General features: G+C 44.5%; 1 protein-coding gene across 4 annotated transcripts in view; it reads left to right on the top strand.

Annotated features, from left to right (window-relative positions):
* Positions 1–12,598: 12,598 nt before the first annotated feature.
* The window catches only part of ATP13A2 (ATPase cation transporting 13A2), a 36,447-nt gene continuing 22,286 nt past the window's right edge, over positions 12,599–26,759 (top strand). For 3 of the 4 annotated variants that reach the window (XM_072609062.1, XM_072609065.1, XM_072609064.1), the window contains exon 1: positions 12,599–12,732. In XM_072609062.1, coding sequence (XP_072465163.1) covers positions 12,698–12,732 — 35 coding nt within the window. In that variant the 5' untranslated portion in view covers positions 12,599–12,697. Of the gene's footprint in view, positions 12,733–26,286; positions 26,416–26,759 lie in introns of those variants that run through there. The other variant, XM_072609063.1, reaches the window with a different exon arrangement.

The raw sequence follows: 26,759 nt of genomic DNA, 5'->3' as shown, positions 1-26,759 counted from the left end.
ATGTTGTGATATGTTAATGTAATACTGAGAATAATGAGTATGAGGAATATGAAAAAACCTGGAAAGACCATCATCATATAAAGGAGAAGGAAAGCAGAGTTAGAAAGATGGAATGCAGAGTCAATGGACAGATTCTGGTGTCAGCTCAAAGTGACTGAAATAGCTTATAAACTTTTTTCAAGGCGTCTCCACTCCCGGCCACTCTAGTAGGGTGTTTTGGAAGCCGCAGAGTGTGCGGTCCTTTGGAATGTAGAACAGTCTAAAGGGAGCTCTAGAGACTGGGCCAGCCCCTTTGTCTTCCAAAGGAGGAAGAGGCCCTGATCCTCCCACTAAGCCAGCTCCACATTATTATTTCTCTGCCAGGCCCTGGGGGATCTTCTGTTCTGTATGAGATGGACCTTCTCGCTAATCTCTCCTCTATCTATGGGGAAAGATATATTTTTCTCATGAATAACTTAATGGCTTCTATGGGAGATCACTGGTGCTGACAAGCTAGTGTCCCGCAGATAACAGCTGTTGCTGAAGGATCTTTCTCCTCACCCTGCGAGTCATTCTCACCTCCAACTAAATTGGAAGGCCTGGTCATCTATTTAATTTTCCTACCTTGTTGCTGTTTGATTGGATGGAAGCACAGACCTGGTCCCTTTTAAGCAGTCACTGCTCCTTTAACTAATGGGTTTGCAGACCTGGGAAGAAGGAGAATTAGAACATCCTGGAATTTGCATGGAGCCCCTTGGCCCCAGTGGTAACCTGCTAACCTTCATATTCAGAGATGACAACTGTTTTTGGTTTCCTGTGCCCTTGATGGAGCCTCAGCCCTTGTCACTGATCCAAGTCACTGACCTGGGAGAGGCCATATCCCAGTACAAGGATAGGAACTCATGCTTTTGGCTTATTTGTATCCCCCATGAGTAATAACACCGGTATTCTGAGGTGTGTTGAATTAAGATCAATATTGAGCAAGCATCATGAGAAAATGCTGGACTTGGAGCTAAGGGCTTAGGTTTGAGTCCTGGCTCAGACAGTGACTATAACCTCTCTTGAGCCTCAGGCTGCTCATCTGTAAAATGAGTATGTTTGCATCGCACTTCTCAGGAAATCAGAGGTCTATCTTTTTTAATGCCAGCATTCTACAAGTTCTACAGCATTCCACATTCTGGATAGCAGCAGGACTCAGAAAATCACTGTCTCCAAAGAACTGAAAATGAACACCCCACCAGGCAGTACAAAAGCACATGGTAGGTCTGAGAGTGTTGCAGTTTATGGCCAGTGAGGAACATGAAGAAGAAAAGGATATAAAAGACATGGTGCAGGAATTGTATCATAGGAGGGGAAGTGGAGAAGGTAAAAGGCAGGTGGACGACCTTCTGTACCTGAGGATATCTAGAGAAATCTAGGAAGGCCTCCAGCACATTTCGTGGATGTAGGCAAGGGTCAAGCCTAATGGGGACAGGTAGGGGTGGGGGGGGGTGCTACGGTCTGCTTCATTGGAGGGACATTGGAGCGTTTGAGTACTAGAGAGGGAAGGGAGGATCAAATGGGTCATGGTCATGGATGTAGGGGCCAGAGGAGGCTTAGAGGCCTTCTAGTCCAACCCTACCTCACCCCCAACCCTTAACTCACAGATGAGGTCACAGAGAACCAGGAATATGGCACATGGCCAGCAAAGTGACCATCTAGGTTGAACACTGGTCCACTGACCCCAAATCCAATTCTTTCCAGCTCATATACTTACTAACCATGTGACTGGACAAGTCACTTAACCCTCTGTTTGCCTCAGTTTCCTCATCTGTAAATGGGGTGATAATACTAGCACCCACCTCCCAGGGTTGTTGTGAGGCAGATAGTTAAAAACACTTAGGCCAGGGCCCAGCACATAGCACATGCTATAGAAATGTCAGCTATTATTATTTCCAACAGTTGGTAGACCCTAGAGTCCTCAAATAAATGTGAGTTATGAGCCTCCTTTTCAGTGCTTCTAGAAATGGTCTTAAAATCCTAATTCCAGACTTGCCCCTGGTTAGATGAAAGCCGCTTTGTCTGGTTGAGTCCCTGCCTTCCCCAGCCCCTGTAAAGGCTTGGCCTATGACCTACTCAGGACCAGGGACACCTTCTTTCAGGAAGCCTTTAAGATATCAGTCAGGAGAAATGCTGAGGTCCCTTTGATTACCCAGAGAAAAACATTAAGGGGCAGAGTCTAGGAAAGAGCCCCATGTTCTGGAACATTAACCCAAATTGTATTTTAATATTGAGATGTCCTCCTAGTTCCAGATTCCTTCAAATATTAGTTCTAATTATTTTGGGGAAAGAGGTGTATCTGAGGAGATGGAGAGGCAGAGAAGAGAAAGGGAGAGGGACAGTCTGCCAGTCCTGACATCTCTAAGCTAGATGTGCCTAAAACAGAGGACATGGGACTTTTTTTCTTCCACATATTCCACGGCCTTGCAGAGGGCAGACCTAGGACTGATAGTCAGGGAGCTAACTGATTTTGCCCAGCTGTTCTGAAAGGGAGGGGGCTCTCTATCATCAAAACTGTCCCAGCAGAAGCTGGATAACTGACCACCTGTCAGGCATGCAGTGCAAGAGAGACAGGCGCTGCAGTCCCTTTCACACTAAAATTCTCTAATTCTATGAGTTATGGCTAGTTAATTAGATTGTTAACAAGGTCAAAGCCATCCTACTTCTAGATAACCTAGAGAGCTTTTCTAAATCACTCTAAGAAGGTAATCACACAATATTCACTTGAATGAACAAAAAAGCATGTAAGCTCTAGCACTGGGCCAGGAGTCAGGGAGACTCCTCCTTGAGTTCAAATCTGGTCTCTGGCACTTACTCGCTCTGTGACCTCTGTGACCCAAGTCACTTCACCTTGTTTGCCTCAGTTTCCTCATCTGTCCAATGAGTTAGAGAAGGAAACGGCAAACAGCTTCACTATCTCTGCCAAGAAAACCCCAAATGGGGTCATGAAGGGGCATGACTAAAAACAACTTACTAAGAGTCAGTCACCTTTGGGTAGAGCAGTGGACAGAATGCTGAACTTAGAATCAGAAAGACCTGAGTTCAAATCCAACCCCAGACACTTACTAGCTCTGTGACCCTGAGCAACTCACTTCCATCTCTGCCTGCCTCAGTTTCCTCACCTGTAAAATGGGGTCTTCACAGCCACCCCTGGATGACCCAGTGAGATAAATGTAAAGGGCATAACAGTGCCTGGTCCAAAGTTCCTTCCTTAGCATGTACTGGGAATAAAAAGCAAAGATTATCTCTGCCCATAAGATGCTCATATTCTGAAGGGGGTAAAAGCATGTAACAGATCGGACACGGCCTCCAGGAATGATGATGGCTCATGGCTCAAGGTTGAAGGGGATAGGTAGGGGAAGGAGTGGGGAAGGAGGAGTGGGAAGAGAAGGGGAAGAGGGTAGCCACAGTCAGAAGGGTAGTGAGGCATGTGTGAGTGTTTCCTGAAAGTCCCTGTCCTAAGATGCTACTGCCAGCAGACAGAAGGGGATTTCCCAGGGTGGAGGCTTCTCTAGGGTGGGAAGGTTTTTGGTGAGGCTGTAGAGGAGGAAGCCTGTGATAGGAAAGGGAAGGGTTGGAGAGAGGGAAACATCGAAAGAACTTTTCCTGAAATCACACTGTAATTTGTGCTGGGGAGACCTTCAGAATTCAGTCATAGCCTTTCAGTTTCTGGAGTTGCCATCGCTAAGAAAGCTATCCCTTGCTGGTTAATGATTAAGTGGGGAGAGCTCCTCTTTGCCATGGACCTGAGGATCAGATGGAGAGCCAGAGAGAAGCTGGTCCATAACTAGCTCAGCACTCAAAGCCTGGCTGGACTGGAGGGGAGAACTAGCTGGTACCCTACTGGCAGGGGTTCCAAGAATTCAGAGGAGTTCATCTGTGGAGTCACTCAGATCTCACCACAAACAAGTGGCTTCTAGCTATTTGAGGATAGGCTTTTCCTAGATCAAGAAGTCTCAAATGTTCTACTGCTTGGGCCCAAAAGAAGACTTGGTGGATGATTTCGTATCCTCATAGACCTGTAGAATACTTCACTTGTAAGACATCTTAGAACACAGGATGTCAGATCCGGGAGGACCTTAGAACCCAGGATGTCAGAGCCGGGAGGGCCCTTAGAACCCAGGATGTCAGAGCCGGGAGGGCCCTTAGAACCCAGGATGTCAGAGCCGGGAGGGCCCTTAGAACCCAGGATGTCAGAGCCGGGAGGGCCCTTAGAACCCAGGATGTCAGAGCCGGGAGGGCCCTTAGAACCCAGGATGTCAGAGCCGGGAGGGCCCTTAGAACTCAGGATGTCAGAGCTGGGGGGGGCCCTTAGAACACAGGATGTCAGAGCTGGGGGGGGCCCTTAGAACACAGGATGTCAGAGCTGGGGGGGCCCTTAGAACACAGGATGTCAGAGCTGGGGGGGCCCTTAGGACACAGGATGTCAGAGCTGGGGGGTCCCTTAGGACACAGGATGTCAGAGCTGGGGGGGCCCTTAGAGCACAGGATGTCAGAGCCGGGAGGGCCCTTAGAACACAGGATGTCAGAGCTAAGAAGGGCCTTAGAACACAGGATGTCAGAGCTGGGAGGACCCTTAGAACACAGGATGTCAGAGCTGGGAGGGAGTTCTCAGAAGTCCCCTTGTATGAACCCCTCATTTTACAGAGAGCACACGGGTTCAGAGAGATTGTTATATGTTCACACAGTTTACTCAGTCGCAAAGACAAGACTAAAGGCCAGCTCACATGACCGTAGGCACCTTATATTGTACCCGCTGCCTCTTGCTTGCCAAGAGACTTGCAAATACAAGCATCTCTCCCCCTGCCCACCCTGACCTTATTCTCAAGCTTAGTAATTCAAGAAAACCATCATTTCCCTGCAGAAACAGAAGTGGCCGGACCACAGTTGGGTGCCACTTCCCTAAAGAAACAGTCCTTGGAGAGAGTAAAACAGACCCACATCCTCCTGTTGTTTGGAAAGGTGGTTGTTTTGTTCTCCAAGAGGACTATGACATCAGAGAGATGACATGACTTGCATGGAATTGGATTTAAGTGAGGCAGAACTGTGTAAAGTCACCATCCTCACCTTCTCCTCCAGAGCCATCCGGATCCAGTGGCAAGATCTAGACCAGGACAAAAGGATGCAGTGAAAAGACATTTCATCTGGAGCCTTAGCCCTTCCAGCTACTAAGGTGTCCCCTCAACTCCCTGCCATAGAAGCAACTAGGTGGCACCATAGTGCACGGAGTATTCGGCTTGAGGTGAGGAAGACCTGAGTTCAAATTCATCTTGAGATACTTACTAGCTGTGTGACCCTGAGTGAATCACTTCACTGCTGTTTGCCTCAGTTTCCTCATCTGTAAAATGGGTATAATAATAGCTTCTACTTCCCAAGGTGGTCGTGAGGCTCAAATGAGATGATAATTGTAAAGTGCTTAGCGCCATACCAGGCACACAGTAAATGCCATATAAATGTTAGCAGTTATTAAGAAAATAAGACAATCATTCATTCACTGGCCCACTTCTAGCCTTTTAAAACAAAAGGACTCCCTGGAGATTCTGGAGGAGGAGAATTACAGCATGATCAGTTAGAGGGGAAAGTGGCCTTAAAGGTCATCATTTTATAAATTAGAAAAGGTACTGGAGAAGGACGGAAGGAAGGAAGGAAGGAAGGAAGGAAGGAAGGAAGGAAGGAAGGAAGAAAGGAAGGAAGGAAAGAAGGAAGGAAGGAAAGGAAGGAGGGAGGGAGGGAGGGAGAAAGAAAGCATTCATATAGCACATACTATGTACCAGGCACTTTTACAAATATCATCTCATTTAATCCTCACAACAACCCAGGAAGGTAGATGCCATTATTATCCCCATTTTACAGATGAGGAAAATAAGGCCAAGAGAGGTTAAGTGACTTACCTAGGGTCACACTGCTAGTAAGTCTCCAAGACCAGATTTTAACTCAGGTCTGGATCCAGGCCCATCAGTCTATCCATTAGACCACCTAGCAGATACTTTGGTGGTATCAAATAAAATATATATATATATGTATGTACGCAGTATTCTGTTTTAGATATGTCTGCCAGAAACAATTATATTAATATTAATCTAATAACCAAGCTATTATTATTGATTTAGAGCATTTTATATGACTTGATCATTTTAATTTCTTCCTCTGAAAACTGCCTGTTCATATCCTTCAATCATTTATCAATTGGGGAATAGCTCTTTTTATAAATTTGGCTCAGTTCCCCATACATTCAAGAACTTGGACCTTTATCAGAAAAACTTGCTGGAAAGTCTTTTCCCCATTTCCTTCTTTTCATCTAATTGTAGCTGCATTGGTTTGTGCAAAACCTTTTTAATATGATGTGATCAAAATTTATCCATTCTACCTCCTGTGCACCTTTTTAATCTCTTATTTGGTCACAGACTCTTCCCCTATCCATAGATTTGACAGGAAATTCCTTCCAAGCTCCACTAATTTGTCTATGATATTACTCTTTATGTCTAAACCACGTGCTCATCCTGAGCTTTTCTTGGAATACAGTGTGAGATGTTGGTCTATGCCCATTTGCTGCCAGACTGCTGTCCAGTTTTTCCAGTAGTTTTTGTTAAATAGTGAGTTCTTGCCCCAGTAGCTGGAATCTTTGAGTTTCCCAACCCTAAGTTAATATGCTCATTTGCTTCCATGTATTACACATCTAGTCTATTCCATTGATCAATCAATCTATTTGTTATACAATATAAAATTATTTGGCTCATTACAACTTTGAGGTATAGTTTGAGATCAGGTAGCACCCCTTTCTTACAATCTTTTTTTCATTGATTCCCTTAATATTTTTAACTTTTTGTTCCTCCAGATGAAGTTTGTTATTTTTTTCTAGCTCTATGAAGTAATCTTTTGATAGTTTAGTTGGTATATACTGAATAAGTAAATTGATTTAAGTCATGTTGTCAATATCTCAGCTTATTCATAAGCAATGAGCATTTTTCCAGTTATTTAGATTTGCTTTTATATGTGTGAAGAGTGTTTTGTAATTGTGTTTATATAGTTCCTGTGTGTGTGTGTGTGTGTGTGTGTGTGTGTGTGTGTGTGTTGACAAGTAGATGCCCAAGTAGTTTATACTGTCTTCAGGTATATTGGGATGTTCAAGGAGGACTAGTACTGCTGGTATGAAGGCTTGGCAAACCCTTTTAAAGGCTGCTCATCCACTTATGGTATCCACCTCACTTTCAATTCACCTGTGCCTCCAAGAAGTAGTAGCATGAGCAGCAGCCACACTCTAGTAAACTATCTCAGCAGATGGGATAAACCAGGTTGAGGGCAACTGACAAGCCTCAAACCCATCAGTGAGTTAGGGGAGTATCTACCCCAAGCATGTGAGGACTTCCCCTGGTGGAATGGGCAGATGAGAACATGAAGGCAACTAAAGCAGGCTCTGTGGACCACTTAGAGCTTGGTCAGACAAGGTCATCCACTGCATCATGAGGCCATTGCAAGTCATCGAGACCTTTGTCTTACCACTGGATTTTGGTGACTCTGGAAGAGACAGTGAGGCTGATGCATTTGTGCAACTCTGCCTCACTTAAATCCAACTCATGCAGGAGTCAAGACATCCCCCTGTGATGTCATTGATCCTTTTCGAAAACAGGCAAACAACATACTGTCTGCAGACATTTTAAATGGAATGTCCTTCTCTATCTCTTCCTGCTAGGTTTGGTTGGTAATATGTATAAATACTGATGATTGGGGATTCATTTTACATCCTGCAACTTCTCTGAAGTTGTTAATTGTGTAGACTAGTTTTTAAATTGACTCTGTAGGGTTCTCTAAGTTAACTGTTATCTGTAAAAACTGATAGTTTTTGTTTCCTGGTTACCTATTCTTACACCCTCAATTTATTTTTCTTGTCTTATTAACATTTCTAGTGCAATACTGAACATGATGATGGACATCCTTGCTTCACCCTTGATCTTATTGGATAGACTTCTAGTATTACAGACAATACTTGCTCTTGGTGTTAGATAGCTATTACTTAACATTTTAAGAGAGGTTCCATTTATTCTTATACTTTCTAGTGATTCCTTAAATAGGAATTCCTTAACCAGGAATAAGTGTTGTATTTTGTATTTGTATGTTGGGTGTTGTATGTTTCATGTTGTGTGCATGTATGTTGTATTTTGTCAAAAGTTCTTTTTTGCATCTAGTAAAATAATATTATTTTTGTGGGTTTTGTTATTGATGTTTTCAATTATTAAGGGTGTCTTTCTAAGGAATCAGGGAAAGTTTCCTGGAAGAAAAGGTAGGAGAAAAGCAATATCTATGTACCTATCTAGATGGGAGTTGAAGGACAAGGTTATTTCTTTGCCTGGAAAAGCAATCAATGGTAAAATCTGCCTTCCGTTTCTGATTGTACCTAATGTCATCTGCTTCCAGGGTTTCAACAGGTTCCCTAATGCTTGGAGTAGGAAATGAGTGCTATTTATTCATTCCTATGTTCATTTACTCAGTCAGTGTTCAACTGCTGTTTCTTAAGCATTTACTAAGCATTGGTCATGGTTAAATCATATGCAGATAACAAAGTGCTGCTTGTAAACATAGCCAACTTTCTAGACTGATTCAGCTCAATAAGCATTTATTAAGCACCAACTATATCCAAGGTACTGCGGCACACTAGGCCCTAGGAATACAAAGTCAAACTTGAAATAGACACTTCCCTCAAGGAATTCACTGTCTACTAAGGAGATACCATATGGACACAGGTAAGTAAATACAATATAATTTTAGAAGGGAGAAAGCACTATCTGGAGTGTGTGTGTGTGTATGTGTGTGTGTGTGTGTGTATAAGAAAGGTATCATATTGGAAGTAGCCTAAAGTGAGCTGTTGTGCAGGGGACCTCAGAGGGAACTGGTTAGAGGTGAGCAAAACCTTAAAGCTTCTCACACAGTAGGGGGGTGACAAAGGGTGAGGCAGCCACCCTCAGATTGAAGGCCCAAACTTTCAGGAACTTTGTTGTCCATAGGAGCATGATCAGGACCAGACAAGTTATTTTCTACAACTAGGTGGCAGAGTGAATAAAATGATGGCCCTGGAGTCAGGAGGATGTGAGTTCAAATTCAGTCTCAGATACTATCTGTTCATTTCACCGTTTGCCTTAAATTTCCTCATTTGCAATATGAGCTGGAGAAGGAAATGGCAAATCACTCCAGTATTTTTGCCAAGAAAACCCTACATGGGGTTATAGAGAATCATACATAACAGAATAATTTTCTACATTGCCTTATAAGGAGTGAGAAATGGGGAAGTGTGTAGAGAGCTTAACTTTAATTGTGCCATCTGGATGCAAGCTTGAGGGGATGAAGTATGATAATGCTTAGCACCCCCCCCCCCCAACCCCCAGAGGGGCCATACAGGCATCCTGGAGGTCTGGAGCTGTACATGTCAAACTGGTTTTCACTGCCTCAAATGTCTTGAAGGAAGCTAAGAATTCTAATGTTGCAACCTTTGGGAGCCCAGTCACTCTCACCCTGGGGCATTAGCAGCAATTGGACAGATGAAAAAGTCCTGCTGTTGATGGCCTGTTGCAGGCATAAGTAGAGCTGGTGGAGACAGCCTAACGTGGGCACCTCAACTTTCCAGATTCCTTTGAATTATGAGCATTCATTGTGTATCTGTGTGGTGTGACTTTGTGTTTGCATCCGAGTGTTACATCTGTTTGGTGTTTCCAGGTCCAAGTGATACATGAAGGTGTCTGGGAGGGTGTCCTGCCCACTATACCGCTGACATTTTGTATCTCACTGAGTGTTACTCTGTTGTATCTCTTTTGGGGGAGTGGTATCTGTGCTGCCTCTGGGAGTGAGATGCTATCTGTGCTGTAGAGAAGTCAACAAGCATTTAATAAGCATCTACGGTGTGTCAGGGACTAAGTGCTAGGGAGACAAAGAAAGGCAGAGGACAGTACCTGCCTTCAAGGAGCTCACAGGCTAATGGGGGAGACACCACGACAACAACGTTGTGCGAACAAGCTATGGACAATCAGTTGGAGCTAATCCAGAGAAGGAAGACACTAGGATAAACAGAGATGTGGAAGGCTTACTACAGAAGGTGACATGTTAACTGAGACTTAGCACAGAGCCTGGCATGTAGTAGGAGCTTAATAAAATGCTTATTGACTGACTTGAAGGACACTAAGTAAGCCAAGACTCGGAGATGAGGAGGGAGAACATTCCAGGCATAGGGGATATCCAGAGAATAGGCCTCGAGCTAGAGATGGAGGGCCTTGTGTGAGGGACATCGAAGAGGCTAGGACAGTGTTACTGGATCACAGTTTATGTTAGAAGGAATAAGATGTAAGAAGACTGGAAAGCTAGGAAGGGCTTTAAAAGACATAAGTTTATATTTGATCCTGGAGGTGATAGGGATCCACCTTGGAGTTGATTCAATTAGAGGGATGGATGACATGGCCAGACTTTCATTTTAGGAAAATCACTTTGGCAACTTCATAGAAAATAGACTTTAATGGGTAGAGACTTGTGACAGGCAGATCCACCTGCAGGTGATAATCCAGGTGTGAGGTGAGAGCCTGGGGCGGGGCGGGGCAGGGTCGGAGGAGAGAAAGGGGAGTATTTGAGAGCTACAGTGAAGGTAGAATTCACAGGACTTGGCAACAGATTGGATAGGGGAAAAGGGGGGAGAGAGTGAAGAGTAAAGGATGACCCCCTAGATTGTGAGCCTGAGTGATTAGGTCCTTGACAAGAACAGGGAAGTTGGAAAGAGGTTAGGAAAGGGGGTGGGGGGATGAGAAGATTATGAGTTCAGTTTTAGACAGTGTTAAATTTGTTGTCATTGTTTGTCCTTCATTCTTGAAGAGAATCAGGAAAGTGATGTCATGACCTGCAAGCGAATTGGGTTTAAGAGAGGTAGCTTGGTGCAAAGTCATGAGCCTCACTCCTCCAGAGCCATCTGGGTCCAGTAGCAAGATACAGATCAGGACAACTGAAGATGGCCCAGGATGCAGTGGGAGACCTTTTTAAGATAAGGTTTTTAACAGGTCTCAGTTTGACTGAGGCAACACCGATTTAGTGATTAAGGCTAGGTAAGAAATGAGGCAAAGACTGGCTTCTTTTACCTAGTAAAAAAAAAAATCAATCTGGGAGAGGTTAACCTTCAGGGTTTCTGGCCAAAAGGAAATCAAGCTCATAAACCCCAAGATATGTTTCAAGGTTTCAATGATCAAAATTTATGTTCTTCTGGGCACAGCACCTGCAGGTAAGGGTTTGATTCCCTATGTGCACAGAGGGAAAAGAGGGGGGAAGGAGGAAAGGAAGGAAGGAAAGAAGGAAGGAAGGAAGATAGGAAGGAAGGAAGGAAGGAAGGAAGGAAGGAAGGAAGGAAGGAAGGAAGGAAGGAAGGAAGGAAGGAAGGAATGTTAAATTTAAGATGCCTATGGGACATCCACTTTGAGATGTCCAAAAGGTGGTTGGAGATGCAAGACTGGGGGTCAGGAGAGAGGTTAAGGCTGGATAAACAGATCTGTGAATCATCTGCATAGAGATGATATATGAATCCTTGGTTGCTCATGACATCACCAAGCTAATAGCACAGAGGGAAAAGAGAAGATTGTTGTATCTCCAGATGTTGTGGCTCTCCTCTTTGAGGGTGAAAACCGTCTTTAGCCTTCTTTACCATTCCTGGAACACAATAACTATTTAAATACTTGTTGATTGACTGACTGATATCTTAGGATCATAGATTTAAAGGTGGAAGGGAATTTAGAAGGTATCTAGGCCAATCCCTTCTTTTGACCAAAGAGGAAACTGAGATAGAGAGGCGAAGTGAACTTGTCTAAGCTCTCTCTCTCTCTCTCTCTCTCTCTCTCTCTCTCTCTCTCTCTCTCTCTCTCTCTCTCTCTCTCTCTCTCTCTCTGTCACACTGTCACACACATACAGCTACTAGAAGTTCGATAAAGTGAGTAGAGCACTGGGCTGGGAGTCGGGAAGATCTGAGTTCAAATCCTACCCCAGACAAGTACTGTCTGCGTGACCCTGGCCAAATCACTGAACCTCTCACAATCTCAGTTTCCTGGTTAAAAGGGTGACGGGTTGTATTTCAGGACCTTTAAACTTCCTAGTGCCTCTAAATCTAGAATCCTAAATTCAGTAGCAAAATCGAGATGGAACTAGGTTCCCCTCCGCGGAATCCAGCACTCTTTCTACTGCACCATGTGTGTCGGCTGTGGTGTCATGAGGGTGTGTTCCACCTTTGTGCATTTTGTCTATTGTCACACGTGTGGTGTTGCACTTCGGAACGTCTGTTGTGATCGGTGCGTCCCTTGTGTCCCATAGAAGGTCTGTCTGTCGGCTGTGCTGCGCTCGTCCTTTGTGTCCTTACGCCGTCTATTCCGCCTGCGCCGCGCCTCCCTCCGTTCTTGGGGTCTCTGCTTTGGGGGTGACCCCTGTCTGGGCGATAACCCCCCGGGCCTCTCCCTCCTGCGCTCGCCCCTCCCCGCCTGGCCGGAGGCTCGGCACAGAACTACAACTCCCAGCAGCTCCCGCGGCCGCCGGCCGGGGAAGACGTGGAGGATCGCTGGGACCGGAGCGGAGCATACCTCTGCCGCCGGGCGCTGGGCTTGCAGATGCGGCGGTAGCAGAAGCATCGCCCCGGGCCTCTGCGCGGCTTGGCGGCGGCTGGGGCTCTGGGGCGATGGGCAGCGGCTGGAGCCGGCGGGACTCGCGCAGGTGAGCCGGGCTGAGCCAGCCCTCCTAGCCGCCCTTCCCGGAGGAGGGGGGCTCCGGGCATCCTCCTGACACCCTGGGGTGCAGTGGGGGGACACCTCGGGGCGGGGCCTGATGAGGACAGCACGAATGTCCCAGCGAAGCCGAGGATCTCTAAGCGCGGGGCCAGGGCAGAGCCATCCTGGGGGGCCCCGTTCATGCTGGCTAGAAATGTCCACCTTTGGGAGCAAAGATCTGAATTTGGGGGAGGGGGTGGAGGCTTGTTCCCAAGGGGGATCCCAAAGCACTCCGAGAAGGGAATGGCCTCCTGGCACCGTTCATAAGGTAAGGAAGTTGGCACGGGAAAGAACTGTCGTTCAGTAAGCGTTTATTCGTCTTTTTCTGTGTATCAAACGCTCTGAGACACACCAGAGATACAAAGAAAGGAAAAAGACTATCTGGTTCTCAAGGAATTCAGTTTAATAGGGGAGATGACATTTTAACAACTGCACCAGAAAACCTATGGACCGTAATGTTACAGATGATGAATATTGCATGGTTTACTCTAGCCCCATTCTCCAGGTGAAATCCTTCATCCAGACCAGGATCTAGATCACCTGGGTTCTGGCCACAAGGGGCACGAAGTCCAGGCAGTCAACCTAATTCTTCCTCTCTTGACTTTTCCCAGAAAGTATAATTAACCCAGGCCTGCCCCTTTGTCCTGAAAGAGGGGTAACTCACTGAAATCCAGCCCCAGCACTCTCAGTCCCAGACGTTTGTCAGCTTTTTTCTCTCCCCTCCCCCATATCTCCCACAGGGGTGTTCAGACAGGTGTGGGGCTCACAACTGGAGGAAACCCCAGTTTAGCTTCCCTCCTTTATGTCTTGCCCATGGAGTCAGATATATGGTAGCCCATTAGGGTCCCCCATGACATCCTTTGAAGATTAGAGCCATTTTCTTTCCCTCATCCCTTCTGAACTTTGTCAATTGGGAGTGGGTGGCCAAGCAGTCCAGGGCGCTATACCCCCTGGGCCACTTTAGTGGGGGCAAGAGAGAGACCCAGCAGGTTTCTTCTGTGAAGTCTGTGAGACACACAGAAAAATGACCCAGAGACAAGAGTCCATACCTTTCACCAGCTTCCTGTTCCAGAATTGAAAGCCCCTTCCTGTCTATTGTACTTTCCTTGGGTCTAAGTGAAATCCCACATGTTATAAAAGAAACCAACGCCTGTTTTCTTAATTACAGAACACCCATTTGCCAGTCTCCATTTAGTAACTTAAAGCAGTTTGTCCAAAATTTCCCCATCTCCTCTCATCTGCTCATCTCCCCACCTCTAGACTGAGATGTTAGGTTTCTTTGTAGCTAGGAGAACCAAAGGCTACATACATCCCCTTCCCCCAACCAGCTCCGTAGCAGTGTGTGTCCAGAGACTTTCCCTGCGAAGGGCCTAATGCTGTGTCCAGGAGGTTCATCAGCAGATTCTCCAGGAGGCCGGACTATGAGGCTTTGTGTGAGGACCTAGGCTCCCCAGGCATCATTCCTCTCTGTGGGTCTATGCTCCCAAGACCAGTGTATGTCCTCCCATGCTATCAGCTTCTCCCTGGACATGGGCTCCGCTAGCTTTCAAGGGTAATCCCTTCTTGCCCGATGCATGGGTTTTCAGAATCTTGGCAGCAAATCCTGACTGGAAGGTGAAAGGGAAAAATGTCTGGAGCCTGGACCTGAGCCAGGTCATCAAAAAGGGGTAGAGAGGAGAGAGGAGGACATGGAGAGGTTCCTGAATAGCTTTGACTCTGACATTCTGCCCTTTGTTAAAGCCCCCATCTGCTAAATGTGGATGAAAATAGCCACTGAAAATGCGTAAGATAAGATAACGCACGTGTGCTGCTGGGGAAGTGAGTCATTATTTTTTGGACTGGACCTGTGATTTCATTGGGGCAGGAAATTCCAGATCGGGAAACACCCTTTATCCAAGCCTGCTCTGCAGTTTTGCACCTTCCCAAGTTCCTGGGTCTTGGAGGGATGCAGCCACTTGCTTAACCCTGGGGCTAGGATGGAAAGTCATTGTTCTTGGGCTCCCACAACAGCATCAGATAAGACCCCCGAAGCTCAGTCCTTTTCCATGTGATTCATCTAGGCTGGGGGCTCCCTGTTTTAAAAGCTCCTCCACTAAGGGAGCTTGGAGATTGAGTATCTGGGATAGCAACATAGAGTAAAAACATTGCTCCTGTGTTTTTGTGAATCAGTTGTTGCGTCCTGACGGTTGTGGGAAGCAAGCAGTTCGATCTGTGGTGATGGTTTATTTCCAGGACAGTTTGGTTGAGTTCTCAGGAGATCTTTTGAAGTCAGTACTTGTAGAGTGGGGTCTTATCAGTCTATAAAAGAAAGTCAGCTGCTGAAGTGGAATTCTGGCCACCAAGGGCCAAACTTTCTAATCTAATCCCTTTTCTAAGAGACTTTGCACATCTCAGCTGTCCTGTACCTGAGAAACCATTTAATCTAATCCTCTCATTTTATTGTGGTGGAAGCAGAGGCCCTTAGAGGCCTCCACCTAAGAGGCCATTTAATGTAATCATCCCATTTTATTTGAGGGGAAACAGACCCTTCTAGGCCATCTAATCTTTCCATTTTATAATGGGGGAAATTGAAGGCATCTCATCTAATCCTCTCATTTTATTGGGGGAGGGGAACACTAAAGCCATCAGACTGAGTCACAGAGAAATGGGAGTCTGTGAGGAGAGGCACTGCCTCTCTTCTTCTCTTTGGAGCTCCCTTATTTCTGTGTGAGGAGGAATACATTCTTGGCCATTGCCGGGTGTTTTCTGGATCATATCTCTGTGCCAGCCTCAGTGATATGTGCCTTAAAGAACTTTCTATCTAGGAGAGTCAACATGTATGCCTGCAAGTATATATACAGAATTTTTAAAAAGGTAGTTTGGGAGGGAGGCCTTCATCCTTAGAGGATCAGGAATTGGAGCAGAATTTTGAAAGACACTGGGGATTCTCAGTGACTTAGTTGAGGAGGGAGGCCATTCCAGACATGGAAACAGCTGGTGCAAAGGTATGAAGGTGGTAGATGTGATGTCATTTGTGAGGAACAATAAGGACAGTTTGTCTATACTGTAGAGTGTGTGAACGGCAGTGTATATAATAGACCCAGAAAAGTAGGCTGAAGCCAGATTGGGAAAGACTATAAATACCAAAGAAGAGTTTGTCTTTGATCCTAGAGGTGATGGGAATTTATATATAAATGTGCTGATCTCTAGGTAGGGAATGTGTCATGGGCAGCATCCAGGTAACACTAAATAATTAATGTGGGGCAGCTAGGTGGTGCAGTAGAAAGAATACCACCATTGGAATCAGGAGGAGCTGCGTTCAGATCCGACCTCAGATACTAGCAAGGGCAAATTACTTAACCCCAATTACTTCCACAAAATAATAATTATAATATGCATTTGCCAAATATTTCTTATGTGTTAGGTACCTGGAATCATAATATTTTTAATCAATCAACAAGCATTTTAAAAGTCCTTACTATGTGCCAGGCACTTCTGCGTGACAGAGATACAAATACATAGAACAAAACAATCCCTACTGGAAAGAGTTAATGGGGGAGATCACAGATATCTATATAAATAGATAGAGCATTTTTTAAGATTCAGTTTTATTTTATTTTCACTTTTGAATTCTCTCCCTCCTCAACCCACTGAGAAAGCAAGAAAAACAAAACCTGGCACAAATGTGGTTATGCAAAACAAATTGCCACATTAGCCATGTCCAAAAACAAAGAAAAAAGAGAAGAAAATATGCTTCAGTCTATACTCTGAGTTCATCACTTCTCCATCTCACATGTTTTCCTCATGAATCTGGGGAGTTGTGGTTGCTTATTGCATTGGTCAGTTACTAAGTCTTTCAACATCGATTATTGTTACAATGTTGCTAATGTATAAATTGCCCTGCTTTGCTCACTTCACTTTGCATCAGTACATGAATCTTCCCAATTTTTTCTGAAAAGAACTCCTTCATTATTTTGTACAGGATGATAATATTCCATTATATTAACATGCACTAGTTCAGCCATTCCCCAATTGATGGGCACCCCCCACTTTCCAATTCTTTGCTACCACAGAAAGGGCTGCTGTAAATATTTGAGTATAAATAATCCTTTTCTTATTTCTTTGGTCTCTTTGTGGTATAGACCTAGTAGTATTGCTAGGTTAAAGTGTATGCACAGTTTAATTGCCTTGGGGCATAGTTCCAAATTGATTTTCAGAATAATTGGATCAGTTCACAATTCCATCAGCTACATACTAAAGAACCTGTTTTCCCATAGCCCCTCCAGCATTTGTCATTTTCCTTTTTGTCCCCTTAGCCAATCCGATGGTTGTGAGGTAGTATCTCAGAGTTGTTTTAATTTGCATTCCCCTAATTATTATTGATTTAGAGCATGTTTTTTCATATGGCTATTGATAGCTTTTGTTTCTTCCTCTGAAAACTGCCAGTACATATCCTCTGACAATTTATCAATTGGAGAAAGGCTCTTATTTTTGTAAATTTGGCTCCATTCCCTATATATTTGAGATATGAGGCCTTTATCAGAGAAACTTACTCCAATGTTTCTTCCTACCAGTTGCCTACTTGTCTTCTAATATTAGCTGCATGGTTTTGTTTGTACAAAAACTTTTCAATTTGATTTAATCAAAATTGTCTGTTTTGCCATCTGTGAATCTCCCTTTCCCTTATTTGTGCATGAACTCTCCCCATATCTGTAGATATGACAGGTAATTTCTCCCATGCTTCCCTAATTTGCTTATGACATCACCCTTTGTATCTAAATCATGTGCCTATTTTGAACTTCTCTTAACATATGGTGTGAGATCTCTGTCTGTACCAGGGGTGGGGAACCTGTGGCCTCAAGGCCATATGTGGCCCTCTAGGTCCTCAAGTGTGGCCCTTTCTAAACTTCGCAGAACAAATCCCCTTAATAAAAGGATTTGTTCTGTAAAACTGGGACTCAGTCAAAAGGCCACACTCAGTCAAAATGCTCTAGAGGACCACATATGGCCTTGAGACTGCAGGTTTCTTCTCCCACTCTGGTAGGTTTGGGCAAACTGCTTTCCTATTTTCCCAGTGATTGTTGCTTCAGTACCTGGGATCCTGGGCTTTATCAAATACAAGGCTACAGTGCTCATTTGCTTCTGTATGAGTACCTCATCTCATCCACTAATCAGTTTCTTAATTTCTTACTCAGTACCAAATTGGTTTAATGATTACAGTCCTGAGGTCTGGTACTACAAGGTTCTCTTCTTTCCCCATTTTTGTTGCATTGATTTCCTTGTTATTCCTGACCTTATGTTGCTCCAGATGAATTTTGTTACTCTTTTTTCTAGCTCTATTAAGTAAACCTTTGGTGGTTTGGTTGGTAGGCACTGGATAGGTAAACTAATTTAGATAACATTGTCTTTTTTTAATTTTCAGAAGTATAGAATAGTAAAAATAAAAATTCTGCAAAGGAAACCATGTCTTATATTTAAAACAAAAACCAGAAAAAGAAATCTATCTCCAGCAGCAGTTCAGAGTGAGGTGCAGTGTGGCAATATTTATAACTTCAACTTAAAAAAGGAGTATTCTTTAAATCTATGCATCCTTATAGATGAAAATATTAAGGGAAAATTTATAATACAGGAAAAATGGATATGGCCCTCTTCTAAAATTACTTTTGAGATTCAAAAAAACGTAGCCACGTTTGTAAGATTTCTCTAGGTTAGGTACAACATAATTAACACATTTCTATGGTGCCATGGATAGGGGTGCCACCCTGGAGTCAGGAGGACCTAAGTTTAAATCTGACCTCAGACACTTATCAGCTTTGTGACCCTGGGCAAGTCACTTAACCCTGCTTACCTGAGTTTCCTCGTTTGCAAAATGACCTGAAGAAGGAAATGACAAATCACTCCAGTAACTCTAAGAAAATCCCTAATGGGGTCATGAAAAATCATGCGTTGACTGAAATGACTCAACAATGATAGTGTAGGTTTTGGGTGTGTCTCAGTAGATAGGTTCCTGAGTATTTTATAGTGTCTAGTTTTTTCAGGGGAATTTTTCTTTTTCTTCCTGCTAGATTTTATGGGTGATATACAAAAGTACAGGTTTATGTGGATTTATTTACATCCTACAACTTTGCTGAAATTATTGTTTCAATTAATTTTTAGTTGACTGTCTAGAGTTCTCTAAGGCAACCATCATTATCTGCAAAAAGGGATAGTTTTGTTTCCTCTTTGCTAATGCTTATTTCTTCATAGATAGAGATTTATTAAGTGCTTTCTGTGTGCCAGGGGCTCTGCTAAGTTCTGGGGATACAAATACTTGTAGGCAGGACAGCCCCTGCCCTCAGACAGCTTACACAGCAGCCCAAGGACACAGCACATAAAAGCAGGCAAGTGTAGAAGGTACACAGATGGACCAGAGTATGGAGCTGAGACCTCTGGGAAGTGGTCTGGATTCTTGCTTCCAAGCAAACAGCACCTGTCAGAACCTGATATCCTGGGACGGGGTGGGGGTGGGGCACTGATAGGGGTGAGATGGTGCTGCAACTTGGCAGGACTAGGAGTAAAGATAAAAAGAATAAGTCCAAAGCAGTTAAATACAAGGTAGTTGGGGAAGGGGGGCAGGAAAGATTTCACCTGGAAGTATCTTGAAAGAAGAGAGGCATTCTGAGGTGGAAGTAAGGAGGCAGTGCATTGTAGGTACAAGGGATGGCCAGTGCAAAAGCATGGACTGTCTGTGTGTCTGTGTCTGTGAGAGAGAGAGAGAGACAGAGAGACAGAGAGAAAGGAGAGAGACACATAGAGAGAGAGGAAGAGAGTGAGATAGAGACAGAGAGAGAGAGAGAAGAAAGACAGAGTTGGTCCAGTTTGGCTAGGTTGCAGAGTGTGGTGTGACAGTAACAGCAATGCTTAGTGAAGCTGGAAAGGTAGGCTGGGATTAGGTTGTAAAATAGAGGAGTTTATATTTTATACTTCAGACAATAAGGAACCACGGGAATATCTGGAGTAGGGGAGTGTCACAGTCAACTCTATACTTTGGCAGCTGGGTAGAGGATGGATTGGAGAGGTGGAGAAATGTGAGTTAAGAGACCCCTTGGGAAGCTGTTGTCCAGGAAAGAGGTGATAAGGGCCTGAACCAAGGCAATAACTGTATGAGTAGAGAGCAGGGAGTCTGATACAAGATGTGAGCATTGGCAACTGATTGTGTATATAGCATGAGACAGGGTTACTGACAGGCCTGGACAGCTAAAGGATGGCAGAGCCTTTGAAATAGGGAAGTTTAACAGTGGGGGGAGGGGGGATTTTTGTTTAATTGCTTAGTGTATTTAATAATGAATCAATAATTAAATAATAAATTATATAAAACTGTCTAATAAATAATGAATTAATTGAAGATTAAATTAAATCAATTTATTTGATCATTAATCAGTTATATTTAATCAATGTATTTAATAGCTAATCAATGAATAATGAATTATCCAATGAAGAGTAAATTAATCAACAATCAAATCATTTTAGTTAATCATTAATCAATAATTTTTATTTAAGCATCATTAACAGTAAGCTCCCACATTTCATTTTTACTTTTTATGGCTTCCAAAGCGCCACCTTTCACTTTTCAGGATCCTTTTAAGGCATTTTATCATATCTTGGACAATGAGAGTGGGAGTGTGTTCTAAGCTCCTCCGTTGCCCTCCCAACACTCACACACACACACACACACACACACACACACACACGAAAAGGGGAGAAGGAAGGGAGCTGGCAGAGTGGGCAGGGATCACAGATGTGGACCTACAGAGAAGGATTCTCCATGGCAATGGAGTCTAGGGCCTTACCCCAAGGGGTACCAATGGGGATATTCCATAAGCTCTGTATTTCTGCCAGCCTGGCCTCCTCTCTGGTCTCCTGTGTTGATATGCAGTCTCTAGGCTGGGGGAGTAAAGATAAAAATACTAGCAAGTGAAACAGAAATGGCAAGAAGTCTGGATGAGCCATTTCTCCTTTCTGAGATTCACCTCCCTTACAAGCTGGTGGAAAGTCTTTTTTATAAATTGTAAAGAGTTTCCCTAAGTGGGAACTCTTGCCAACATCTGGGTTTTCTGTGTTTCACAACTAGACAAAACTAGTTTAGTTCTGAATCCTAAGATAGGAAGAGAGACAGAGAAACAGAGACTGCCCCTTCCCCGCCCAGTTCTGGGGAAAAAAGACCACCCCTGCCCTTAGCAAGCCACAAATCTGATGGCCAGATTGGTGGGAAAGACACTGGCCGTGTCATCAGCTAGCCTCAAAGACTGATGGGATGAGAAAGACAGCCCTCCCTGGCCTCAGGGAGCCCCCATACTTTCTCAAACTGCTGCTTTTTTTTATGTGTACAGAGCACTCGCATCCACTGAATTTCTATAAAGGGGTGAAGAGGGGTGGGAGGAAGGGGGAAAGCCCACCATGATAACTGACAACAGAAAGAAGGCAGAACTACTTAATTCCATTTTCTCTGCAAAGGAGAATGAATGACCTCTGCACTGGAAATGACAGACCAGGAATGAGAATCAGGGAGTTGATGCCCAAAATAAGTAAGAGCCCTATAGCTGCCTGTGATAAATTGAAGTCATCAGGTCCAGGCAGCTACACCCTGTAGACTGAATGAACTGGCCAGTGAGATTGCTGAGCCAGGGAGAGTGCTGTTTGAGAGCTTATGGAAAACAGGAAGAACAACCCAAGGATTAGAGAAGGGCAAACATTGTCCCACTTTCCAAAACAGGGAAGTGACCAGAGTCTAAATTATTCTTCAGTGAGTTTGACTTTGATTCCAGGAAAAATGCTCAAAGGGATGATGAAAGTAATAGATTGCAAACAGTTGAAAAGAGACACAGGTGGTGACTCGAAAGAGCCAGCGTGGCTTCACCAAGAACAGGTTGTGCCAGACTGATCTCTTTTTTTTTTTTTGCCAGGGTTACTAAATTAGTAGTTGAGAGGGGATTGCTGTGGTTATAATTTACCTAGATATGAATATATTTAAAAAATAAAATAGCTCATGCTGTTCTTATGAAAAGAATGGAGAAATGTGAACTAGATGGGTTCAGAAATGATTGGGTTACCAGTTCAATGTCAGTATGGCAGGAGGTCTCCCGGGGGGTACTCTAGGTATCTGTGCTGGGCCCTTCAAGCCTAGCACTTTTTAAAAAAAATTTATTAAATTTAATTTAATCAATTTTTAATCAGTGATTATATATACATATATATACATACACACACACACACACACACACATATATGGGTGATTTAGGAGGGACACTTGTTAGCTGTGTGATCCCAGGCAAGTCACTTAACCTCTGTTTGCCTCAGTTTCCTCATCTGTAAAATGAGGATGATAACAGGCAAAGATGGCAGATTCGTCAAATCTAAAGATTGACACAAAACTGGGAGATACCAAAAAAAACCAAAACAAAACAATCTTGACAAGCTAGAGAGCATTTAGCTGAATTTAATAAAGAAAAAAGCCATTAGGGATCAATGTAAAGTTTCCATCTGGGTCCAAATAAAGTCAGCCAATGGGAAGGCACATGTAAGACAGTCATCATTCTGGGTGTGTTAGTACAGTAGTTCAGTGTGATGTGGCAGCCACAGCAGCTAGTGTAATCTTGGGCTCCATGAAGGGCGATACAGCTTCCAGAAATTGGACTCTCTTGGACCCTCCTTAGGTCTCTGTGGCCGGTTCTGCATGCCATAGCTTAGAAAGGCCATTGATAAGCTGACATCCAGGATGGTGAAGGGTCTTGGGTCCACGTCCTTTGGAAAGCAGCAGAAGGAATGTTTAGCCTGGAAATGAGAAGACAGGGAGACATGATGACCAGATTCAAGTATTTAAAGGACTGCCACATGGAAAGGGAGAAGACTTGTTCTGTTTGGCTCCAGGGTTAGGGTCCCAGAGTAATGGGTAGATGATACAATGAGACAGATTGAGACTGGATGTTAAGAAAATCTTCCATATAATGAGAACTGTCCCAAGTGGGCTCTCCCCGTCTTGGGTATCTTAAAGAGGCTCGCTTGCTGGGCATGTTAGATAGGGGAATTCTTTTCCTGTGTGGGTTAAACTAGATGACTGTTGGCCGTGCCAACTTTCAGTCTGCGATGGGGGAAAGGGAGGCTGTTGGCTCTTCCCACAAATGCTAATGGGGCAGGAGGAGGGACTTTTAAACAGTCATGGTTGGCATCTTCTGCCTCTCCTAGGTGACATGCCCATCTCCCTGGTTCCCCTGGCACCATGTGAAAAGGAGCCCTGTTGCCCGGCTCAGTGGGAGAGTCCCTCCAGCTTGGCATTCTCAGAGTCCTGGGGCTGGGAGGAGCTGTCTGACTGCAACTTTAGAGCCCAGAGAAACCCAACTGGATCTTTTGCTATTCACAGGGCTACCTATGGGATTTGATTTGGTTTGGGTTGTAGCCTGACAGTTTGGGGATTAGATATGAGGGAAAACCTCAGCCAATCAATCACCATTTATCTTAAGCACCTACTATGTGCTAGAGTTACAAAGAGATGCAAAAAAAAATGAAACAATCTCTACCACCCACTGCATTCCAGTGGGAAGATGAGAGATATAAACATATATACATACATATACACTCACATATATACATACACACACACACACACACACACACACACACACACACACACACACACACACACACATATATATGGGTGGTTTAGGAGGGACACTTGTTAGCTGTGTGATCCCAGGCAAGTCACTTAACCTCTGTTTGCCTCAGTTTCCTCATCTGTAAAATGAGGATGATAACAGTACCTACCTATAATGTTCAGGGTTATTGTGAGGATCAGAAGAGATACTATTTGTATAGGCCCTTAGCTCATAGTAGGTACCTAATAAATGCTTCCTTTCTCCTTCCCTTCCATTTGACAGCCTCTCACCAAGTACTTGAAGGCAAAAGTTAAGGGCCACTTGTCCTTCTCCCCTTTCAGAGAAGGAAGGCTTCATGAAAGGGGGTGGGATTTTCACTCAGTCTTGAAGGATGGCACCTTGACCTGGCAGTCCCAGACAGTTAAATTACCTGGGCCTGGGGTGCCCTCCTGGAGAAGGTTGTCTGATTGTTCAGTGTGTTCTTGGCTCTGGTTGGGCATTGATCTGATGAGACTGGATTTGGAGTCCTGGCTAAGAATCCCCCTTCCCCAGGTACTAGCTATGTCTCCTTAGAGAAATCTCTTGGCCTCTTAGAGTGTCATTGACATCTATAAAATGGGCAGCTTAAGACTGACCAGGCCTTATTATGGCTTGTTGCTCTGAGATAAGTGCTGTTTACTTTAAAGAACTGTAGAAAAATCTGTCATTCTCGGGTGTCTTATGAACATGTCTCTGTTCATCATAAACATGTGGCTTCAGCCACACCAGGACTCATGTAAACAGCCCCGGCCTGGGAAACTGGAGACCCTCTTCCTAGTCGCACCTCATCCACCAGTCGAGAGTATGATCTTAAAGAGCTTACTCTGTGTCTCCCCCACCCACCCAATCTCAGGATCTTCCTTTGGAAGCATTTCAGTGTTGGGTGGGACCCCAGGAACATTCCAGGCCAACTGATGGCCTCATAAAGAATCCCCAACAAGTGGGCATCCAGCCTTCGCCCGAAGCCCTCCTCAGAAGGAGGAGTTTGGAATAGTTCTTATCATTAGGACATCCTCCCTGGCATGGAGCCCAAATTTGCCTCTCCGCCTCTTTCTCCGCCTATTTGTTCTGCCCTCCCGGGTCAAACACAACAAATCTCACCCATGCTTTATATAATAGCCCTACAGACATTTGAAGGCCGTCATATGCCCCCTGGGTCTTCTCCAGACTAAGCATTCCCAGTTGCTTCAATTGATCCTTAAATAATATGGATTCGCCCCCTCTGGACCTGAGTTTCCTCATCTGTAAAATGAGGGCATTGGATTAGATGACCTCCTGGCTCCGAATCTATGATCCGATGCCCTCCACTTTGTCCTCACCCTGGGAGAAGTTTGGGGAGCCTAAAATATTGATCTGTACTGTGGATCTTTAGTAAAGAATCTAGGGAAGTCATTGGGCTAGAGGCTGGGGGGTGCTGGAGGACTCCAGAAGCCCATTTGCTGAGCATCAAAGCCTGCATCTTTTGTGTCCCCTGAACTCCATGCTCCTCCCCCACTCCCTATCTCCAAGCTTCGGTTGCCATCCTACCAGGCCAGGTTTTGTTTGGAGAAGGGGTGGGACTGCCTAGGGCCCTCTCTTCCTTTTCCTCCTCCTCCTCTTTTTTCCCTGATAACCAGTGATGACAGGAGACGCTGCTGCCACCCAGGTGAATGAGACAATAGACAGTGTCCATGATCTATTATCTAATACTTGGAAGAACCTTTAGATATCATCTGGTTGAGGAGTCTAAAGAATGCTTGTTCCCTCTCTTCCTTATGAAGGTAGACAACAAGGCCTCACTCTGAGGGGGTCCCTAGATAATTCTCAACCTAGTAGGAAAATGGGATCCCAAGAAGGGAGAGACTTAAGCCCTGTCTCTGGAAGTTCCCATGGTTAGTGCTAGGGCCAGAAAGATTGGAAGTTGTGAAAATTTTGTCCTGGGATTCTTTTCCTTCTCTCCCCGTCTGTTAAAATCGGTGTTAGAGAACCTTAGAAGATATCTTCCCCAGCACCTCCATTGAAGAAACTGCAGTCCAGAGAGGTCAGTTTACTTGCCCAAGGTCACATAGCCAGAAAGTGGTAGAGATGGGAATAGAACTCAGATCTGACTTCCAAGCATTCTTTTCACTACATACTCTCTAGGGCCTTCTGGCCTCAGGATAGAGGGTGAGGGTTCAGGGCCCAGGTTGGCAGGTGGAAGGCAGGCAGTTGCGCAGAAACCAGCGTGCTTAACTCCTGGCATTTGCTTTCAAGGTGGAGGTGACCAACTGGTGGGAGATTTTCTTCAGGGGACTTCTGGATCCTGAAACCTCAGTTCTCAAGATGAGAACCTACCTCTCCCCACTAGGCCATACTGCACCACACCAGAGTCTGAGTTCTGTTCCTAACCCCTAATGCCCTGTGACCTTAGGATAGTCATAGAATTAAAACAGGTCTCAGGACCAACCAATATTGGACTAAGAGTCTTCATTGCAATATGGGCCAACAAGCAGTCATCCAACCTTTGCCTGAAGACCTCCAGGGAGAGGGAGCCAGGCATTCCTTCCTCCTGAGGCATCCCATTACAGTGTGTCCTGATAGTGTCAGTCCTGAAGTGACCCCTTGACAGCTTCCCCACCTTGCTCCTGGCTCTGTCCTTTGGGGTGGTGTGGAACAAGCCTTCAGAGAAGTGATAACAGCCTTCAGTGGCATCCTTCATTGTCCTCTTCTCCAGGCTGAACACCGTCAGTCCTCCATATTCACCATGGTGATTGTCATCCTCTGAATGCTCCAGCTTCTTAATCCATGGTGCCCAGAACTGACTGTAATACTGTGCCCAGACTCTGACCAGGGCAGACTGTCACCACTCTGAAACTCAGTTTCCTTATAAATAAAAAAGGAAAATGCTCCAACCAACCCTGTTATTGTGAGGATCAAATGTGAGAAGATATCAAACATCTGCAGTATACCAGGCACCGTGACCTACCCTGTTATTGTGAGACTCAAATGCAAGAAGGTAGCAACCAGTAAGCATTTATTAAACACCTATGGTATACCAGGTACTGTGCTAGGCACTGAGGATACAGAGACAAAAGGGGGAGACAACATGTCTGTACATATATAAGTATACACTATATGCTGTGTATAAAAAGCTAACATATAGCACCTACTATGTGCTCTACACAGTGCTAAGTGCTTTCCAATTATTATCTCAGTTAATGATAAATAATAATAGCAGCAGCTAACATTTATGTAGCACTTACTATGAGGTAGGCACCATGCTAAGAGGTTTAAATTATTGTCTTCTTTGAACTTCACAACAACCCTGGCAGGAAGGTGCTACTATTTCTCTTATTTTACAGATAAGGAA

This window comes from Notamacropus eugenii, chromosome 5 (assembly GCF_028372415.1).
Source record: "Notamacropus eugenii isolate mMacEug1 chromosome 5, mMacEug1.pri_v2, whole genome shotgun sequence".
Lineage (NCBI taxonomy): Eukaryota > Metazoa > Chordata > Mammalia > Diprotodontia > Macropodidae > Notamacropus > Notamacropus eugenii.
The sequence above is the reverse complement of the archived record's forward strand: the minus strand, read 5'-3'. Positions and strand labels throughout refer to the sequence as shown.